Source organism: Egretta garzetta, unplaced genomic scaffold, assembly GCF_000687185.1.
Source record: "Egretta garzetta isolate BGI_Z169 unplaced genomic scaffold, ASM68718v1 scaffold551, whole genome shotgun sequence".
In the NCBI taxonomy this organism is placed as follows: domain Eukaryota; kingdom Metazoa; phylum Chordata; class Aves; order Pelecaniformes; family Ardeidae; genus Egretta; species Egretta garzetta.
Window position 1 is genome coordinate 412,166 of NW_009258493.1, and position 6,992 is coordinate 419,157.

The 6,992-nt window shown below is 63.7% G+C and overlaps 2 protein-coding genes across 2 annotated transcripts in view; both read right to left on the bottom strand.

Annotated features, from left to right (window-relative positions):
- Nucleotides 1-236, bottom strand: part of HEXIM1 (HEXIM P-TEFb complex subunit 1) — a gene marked incomplete at its 3' end in the record, with an annotated part of 3,333 nt that extends 3,097 nt beyond the window's left edge. The window contains exon 1 of the mRNA XM_035901169.1: nucleotides 58-236. Coding sequence (XP_035757062.1) covers nucleotides 58-236 — 179 coding nt within the window. The remainder of the gene's footprint in view (nucleotides 1-57) is intronic.
- A 96-nt stretch (nucleotides 237-332) lies between these two features.
- On the bottom strand, nucleotides 333-6,986 carry ACBD4 (acyl-CoA binding domain containing 4). Its single transcript, XM_035901310.1, has 8 exons — nucleotides 6,926-6,986; nucleotides 6,752-6,836; nucleotides 6,564-6,684; nucleotides 3,928-4,041; nucleotides 3,057-3,163; nucleotides 2,077-2,227; nucleotides 590-759; nucleotides 333-386 (listed from the first exon to the last, which is right to left on the bottom strand). The coding sequence occupies exons 2-8, from the start codon at nucleotides 6,809-6,811 to the stop codon at nucleotides 333-335; spliced, it is 777 nt and encodes a 258-aa protein (XP_035757203.1). The 5' UTR covers nucleotides 6,812-6,836; nucleotides 6,926-6,986.
- Nucleotides 6,987-6,992: the final 6 nt, after the last annotated feature.

Sequence of the window (6,992 nt, forward strand, 5' to 3'; positions counted from 1 at the left end):
GGGCGGGAGCGGGGGGAGGGGGGCAAAGGTGTCACTGCTGTGACCAAACATCCCCACCGGCCCCCCCCACGGAAAGGCAGGTCACCACCACGGTGGCAGGCCACCGCCATGGCCCCACAGTCCTGGTCACAGCCGTCATCCTGCGGAGATCTGGCGTCAACTCTGCTGTCCCCGCTGTCCAGGCATGGGGGACGCGTCCCCAGGGACGTCTGCTGCTCCCCAGCTGAGGGACCCATCCCCGCCCCCCCTCCATGCTGCGTCCCCAGGCCCCCGTGGCCCCTCGGGGCAGGCAGCGTAGGGCGGCAGGGCCCCCCCGCGGCGCTGCCTCCACCTCAACTCACCTGCAGAGCAAGGGGCTGGCCAGGGTCGGTCCCAGCTGCCTCCCCCTGCAGAAGAGGAGAGGGTTTTGGGGTGCAGACGGGGCGGGGCCCCCCCCTTCCAGCCCCCGTGTCCCCGTGAGAGGGAGGGAAGGGGGAAAAGGGAGCCTGCTCAGGGCTCCGGCGGGGGCTCGGGGTGGTGCAGCCGGGCTGGGACCCCAGGGGCAATGGAGTGATGTGGGCAGCAGCTCCCTGCGCGGCACAGCGCGTACCTGCACGGAGGCCAGCGTCTCCAGCTCGCCCAGACGCTCCAGCACTCGCCGCATGTCATCCTGCAGGGCTCGGACAGTGCTGGCCACACGGGCATCCAGCTCGGCTGGTAGCCCCTGGGCAAGCTCGGGGGCACTCCCAGCGTCCTGCCCTGCCCCGGCGAGCTGGAGATCTGTGGAACACAAAGAGGGGCCAGGCTGAGCACTGCCTCACGCTCCCCAAGGACGCCCCGGGCCACCACGGCCCACCCTGCGCGCTGTCCTGTCGCCAAGCGGCGAGCGATGGAGCTCATCATGGTCCCTGCGCCGCGCCGTGGGCCGCCCGCACCGCAGCGGCTCCGGGCGGAGGTGGGGACCCCCAGTCCAGCCCAGCAGCCACATCCCCCTCCCCCAGCCGGCACCGAGCCCGTCCCTGGGGACATGGCCCACCACATCCCCCCAGCACAGCGGTGGTGGCAGGGGGTGACACCCGGCCTGCTGACGCGGTGGGGGCAGCGGTGCACATGGGTGACGGCACTTGGCCTGGCGAAGGGCGACGCTGGGCAGGGGGCCTTGCCTGCGCAGCTGCCTTGCAGCCGGGCCTCCAGCCTCAGCAAAGGCCCCAAACCCACCCGGCCGCAGCCCAGCAAACGCCCGGATAATCCGGGCTGCGAGCGGGAGACAGGCAGGGGCTTGCTGCCAGCCCTCGCGCACGCCAGCACCCGGGGGGCCAGCCCAGCCCGGCTTTATCGGCCTCGTTACAAGTTAACTCCCAAGGTCAAGCAGCCCGGGAGGGTTTGCGGAAACATTAACGGGGGGATGATAAGCGTGAGATGGGTGAGCTGTGCCCGGTGCCGGCACCACCCCTGCCAGCCCACCGGTGAGGGTGGCAATGCCAGGCTGCAGCAGAAAGCCCCCCGGGCTGTGCCTGGGGAGAGCCGCAGGGGTTGGCAGGAGGCTCCTTGTCCCCTCTCTGCCACCGCACAGCTCAGGGCCTGGGTGTCCCCAAACACTGGTGGCAGTGGGGGTCCCACAGGAGCAGGGGCTCCCCGGGACATGGGGCTCAGCTTTGCCCACTCCCTGCTTGGGCAGAGCTCACCCCCCCGGGCACTACCAAAGGCACTGGGCAAGGATGCTGGCAGCGGGGACCGCGGGCAGGAGCTGGGCCTGGGCAGCCGGGGATCCATGCTCCCCACCCAGCTGCTGGAGAGGAGCCAGCAGAGCATTCTCCCAATTTCGGCAATTTAACAGTTGCAAGAAACGGGCAACACAGATGTGTCCTAGAGGGGCACAGACAATGAACTGCTTGGGGACCAAGGGATGAAGAGAGGGGACACGGGACATCTTGCGGCTACTGAACCAACCTGTCCTGGGTGCTGGAGCCAAACTCTGTCCCCCGTTGGTGGCCACAGCCCTCACCTCTCCACGCACCCCCTGACGCCTGGCCCTGCCTGCCGGGAGGTGGGGAGGGAGCAGCGGGAAGGCGCGCAGGAGCCAAACGCTGCACCCACCTCTCTGGGGGCCCAGGGCTGCGAGGCCAGTGCTGCTCCTCCCCTCTCGTCTTCTGCCTTCACACCGCTCTCCCTGCCCAGCGCCACAGGGCGTTGGTGGCTCAGCCCCGGCCTGGATGCCGGTCGGGGAGAGACCCAGCGGCTGCCCAGCCTGCGCGAGGGGAGAGAAGAAGGGCCCTGAGACCCCCGCTCCCCTCCCCAGGGTTGCGGGAGCGTGGCAGATGAGAGGTGGGAAACACCAGGGGGGTGGTGGTGTCTCTCCCCCTGCCCCACGGTGGCATTTTTGGTGGTGGAGGGCATGCGGGGCTGACAAAGCCGAATCCCACCGGCAACACCAGTTAGCACAGGGTTTGGGAAGTGACGGAGCAGAACCCCAGGGAAAAGTAAGGTGCCCAGTCTCAAGGTGGTGAAAAAACTCCAGGGAGAAGCCAGGCAGCCGGGTGGCTTCCTCCTGCCTGCCCACCGGATCCGCCAGGCCTCACCACAGCACCTCAAGCGCCAAGTGCTGCTGGTGGCAGCCAAGCCCCCCAGGAGCAGGGAGCAGAGTGCGAGCGGCAGGGGTGCAAGCAGGGTGCCCGCACCAGCCCCGCTTGGGGCTACCGGCCCCACTTGGGGCTACCGGCCTCGCTCAGCCCTGGCAGCCCAGCAGTGCCCCACTGGAGCCGTGCTGCAGGAACGTGAGTGGTGCTGGGGCGCACCGAGGGCTCCTCAGCCTCCCCTTGGAGACAGGGACCAGGCTCCAAGAGGGACACAAAGCACAGAGGGGTGCAGCCGGGTGGCCCCATCAGTTTTGGGAGTCTCACTGGGCTGCCAAGATGGCAGCGCCAAGCGGCGGTGTGGCAGTGCCACAGCAGCGTGCAGAGCTGGGGGAGCTGACAACACAGAGAGATGTGCCCCTACGGTGCAGGCAGGGCAGGGCTGGCTGCAGGCAAAGCCGCCATGGTGCGGCAGGACCCCAGCGCTTCCCAGCCCTCTGTTACCTGCTCGGGCTCCATCTGCTCCAGGCTATCACAGTACACGTCCCCCTCGGAGTCACTGGTCACCTGGCTGCCCTCGCACGTCTGGGTGGCAGGAGCCGGCCCACCTCCTGGAAGGGAAGCACACGGCTCAGCCATGGGCAGAGAGGCGTTTCGGCCGTGTCTGGAGGGCAGGAGAAGCCCAGCACAGCCACAAGGCAACAAGTCTGCAAGCGGGCAGGAAGGCAGCATCTGCATGCATGAGGCAAGGCAGGAGGAGAAGCAAACTGAGGCACGGAGAGGAACCAGCTCTGTTACTCCTCCCCGGATCACGGCTGTGAATCGAAGGAATTCCCCCTGCTCCCACCCACAGTGTCACAGAGCCCCGCTCACAGGCAGGCACGGCCCAAAGCGGTGCCATTTTAGGGTGGGTTTCTCTGCTCACATGCGGCTCCCACCTGGGGAGGGGGCTGCCACAGCCGCCAACCAAAACCCCGGTACAGCGGGGAGCCCTTCCAGCGGGATCCAGAGCCCTGCTGCTCTGGCGGGGAGCCGGTACCATTCGCACAACACCAACTGCCAGCAGGGTGACACTGCCCAGCTCCACGCACGCTGCCAGCCCGGGCGTGCTCGAGGATGGGCATGGCCTGGATGAAGGCACTCACTTGGTGACCATATATGCTCCTCGGGGGAGGGCTGGGCCAGCGGCAGGAGGAAGGCCTCCCCAGAGCACCCTACCCAACCCTGGGCACAGCAAGAGGCCCATCCAGGCCAAGAGATCTGTGCGTGCCCTCAAGGGAACGGCACCGAGGGCTGGACCCCTGAAACCAGCCCTGTCGCTGGTGCCTCCTCCGTGGGGTCTCTGCCGAGTGCTGGCCACACCAGGGAGACCGACCTGGCACGTGCTGCCCATTCCGCTGCTCCTCACGTAGGACAGCTGCAGGGTGCTCCAGCGCCGGGCTGCTGGCTGGGTCGTCCTGGCAGGGGTCGGCCGTCCGCTCCTGACTGCCTGCACAGAGCGGAAGGGGCAGAGGAGAATTAAAGCGTTGCAGGTGCAGGCTCTCTGCGGGCTGGGCTCAGCACTGCCTCCCTGCCAGCATGGCTGGGAGACAGGGGGACACAGGGCCATTTCCCTGCCAGGGAGGCTGGCAGTCTCCGGACACACACCATGGCTGGCAGAGACAGACAGGGGCTGGCTTCATTTGCCAACAGCCCGGGAATCAGCACGAACTCAACTGGTCAGCAGGGTCTACCCAACATCTCGCTCACCCAGGGGCAGCAGGGGAGTCCCTGTCCCCTGAGTCCCTGCGGCAGCAGGCAGAGGGATCAGCACTGGCCAACAGCTGGGGAAACACCGATGGGTGACAGCCACCATCCTCATCCCCTGGCAGGGCACATGGCATGCCCATGGTAACAAACAGAGCCTAATGCAAGAAGGGAGAGCCTCGTCTAGGCAGCGCATGCCACCATCACCTGTGAGGCTTCAAGCAGGCAGCAGCACCCCAGAGAGGGCCAGGGCATCCGGCCCTGCCCACTGCCCGTCAGAGCCCATGGAGTTAAGCCCAGACACGCAGCATTTCCAGCTGCCCCTGGGACTTTGCTCCCTGCTGCTGGCCAGGCAGGTATGTGGCAACGCTGCCCTGCCTGCGCCTTGCCCACACATCTCTGCCATTCCCAACCTGCCTTCACCAGGGCTGCTCTGCTCAGGGACCACCACTGTCCCCAAATCTCTCAGTGTGTGTGCTGTGACCCCTGAGCCTGCCCCAGGGGCTGGGTGGGTGGGTGGAGAAGGGGCCTGTCACCTTGCACATCACCACTGGGCTCCAACACCAGCCCCCCTGCACCCATGGGGCTGGCAGAGTGGCACCGGGCCCCTGCGCTAAGGGCTCAATCGTTGGTTCCCAGTAGCTTCGGCATCTCGGCTTAAGTGCACAAAACGCTGGTGAAAGCTCTGCTGACTGGAGACCTGTCAGGACCCCAAACCATTCACAGTTTGGGTTCCAAGTGCCACTTTACAGTGTGTTGGCTTTGTAAATAAACAAAACCAAACCTGCCCGGACTCCCACTGCGCAGCACCTCTGTTGCTTAAAAGCTCCACAGCCACTGAGGGCCCCATGCCTGCCACGCTCTGCTCTCACCTGCCACAGCGACTAAAATCACCTTTCTCCTTTGGATTACCAGTAATGAAAGCTGCAATCACACAAAATCTGAAGGCAGGTTTGGGAACCTTAACACAAACAACTCAACAGCTGAAAAAGTTCATTGGTTTAAACCACAGTTTCAGGCACCTCAGGCTCATTTGGTCCACAGATGCTACCAGGTTTAAATTTAAGTGACGGTGTCATTTATAAGTGACACTAGTGCAGGATGATGCTCCCAAGCAGGTAATACCAGGAGTTTAGACCCAGCTTTTACGTTCCAGAGAAAAATTATGTCTATTTGCCTTTTAAAGGGATTCAACATCAAAATGGCGAACAAAAGCACCTGGGTACCACAGGAAGGAGCAGCCATCCCAAGGCCAAGCCTTACAGGCAACATGTTTTCAGCATCCTTGTTGGAAGCAGGGTGTGACAGTAGCTGTCAGACACAGGACAGATGCTTGGGGACAGGTGGGGAGCGACTCTGTTTGTCAGCACTCTTACAACATTAGCAAAGCGCCAACAGTTTACACCCCTGCTGCAAACATACCCCGAAAGCTGGCGTGCTGCTGAAATAATCTACTGGAGATGCAGCACAGCCAAACCTCCAGATGCGCAGCCAGCAGGTTCGCTCCACAGTAGCTGACACCTTTCTGAACCACCACATCCAGCCCCTCATGCACTGGGATGCTTCTCACAAGTTGGATACACCAAGGACCGCCCTGCTCCAGGGGTGGGACAGGTCCCCAGCCACCTCTCAGCACGAGGCAGCAGCCACAGGCACAGAAAGGGCTGGGAAGGACTCTCCTCTAGCACAAGGCGGTCCCAGTAATACCATTTCTCAACCTTGGCTTCTCCACATCCACTCCGCTGCAAAAATTGGCTGGCCTATCCAGATGTTTACATCAGATGACCTGCACTCCCTGTACACAGCCCATCCTGCCCGGAGGTGTGCCAGTGCCAAGAGACAGCACAGCCTCCCTGCTGCAACACTGCCCGGGAGCTTATCCCCCTGCTCTACCACGTACAGCGATTTGGGCCAAGGGGTAGTTGGAAGCCAAATCCCAAGTTTCCTCCTCAAAGTTTTACAGGGACAAAGCCCAGACTGAAAATACACCTCCATCACTTGAGTACACACTTGTCTGGCGGTGCCCAAACAAGCACCCCAGCAGCAGCTGCATCCTGGAAGGGGAGTCAGATGGGATGTGGTTGTGTCCATTGTGTCCCCCGCTCTGGCAGCAGTGGAAGGCTGTGCCCACGGAAAGAGCGGAGCCTAGAGGTAATGGCTGTACTGGTGCAGCAGCAAGCAGGAGAGACATGCCAGGAGAGAAGAGCATGGCATGGAGGTGAGAGATGTGCTGGGCACAAGCAGAGTGCAGGGGCTCCCACTCACCCCCTTTCTTCTTGAAGAAGGCCTCGGGGGGCCGGGGCATGTCACGGATCACCTCATAGAGCGGCTCAAAGTACCCAAACATCTCCTCCGTCGTCTCGTCCATGGGCACAGTGTCAATGATCTGGGGAGGGACGCAGCTTGCGACAGGCGCCGTCGAGCACCCCACCCACTCTCCCCCTCCCCGTTACCTTTTGGGCCACTTTCTTCATCTCGGCCACATAAGCTGCCATCGCCTCCTCCTTGGACATCGTCCCCAGGCTGTGCCAGGCATCCCTGAGGGTGACAGCGGCTGTGAGGCAGGGAGGAGGGGGGTGATTCGGACCAGAAGTGGGTCACACCCCCAACCCCCCGGGGGGCCTTACCACTTGTACCGGCCGATGGGGTCCCAGAAGCCGGGCCTTGGGCCTTGGCAGCACCCCGCCGTCGCCT

Excerpts from the sequence above, each read along its gene's own strand:
- ACBD4 (XM_035901310.1), bottom strand. The coding sequence starts at position 6,811 with ATGTCCAAGGAGGAGGCGATGGCAGCTTATGTGGCCGAGATGAAGAAA. Across the intron at positions 760-2,076 it reads AGCCCTGGGCCCCCAGAGAG|ATCTCCAGCTCGCCGGGGCA; the intron begins GTGGGTGCAGCG and ends TGTGTTCCACAG. Across the intron at positions 387-589 it reads AGACGCTGGCCTCCGTGCAG|GGGGAGGCAGCTGGGACCGA; the intron begins GTACGCGCTGTG and ends CCTCTTCTGCAG.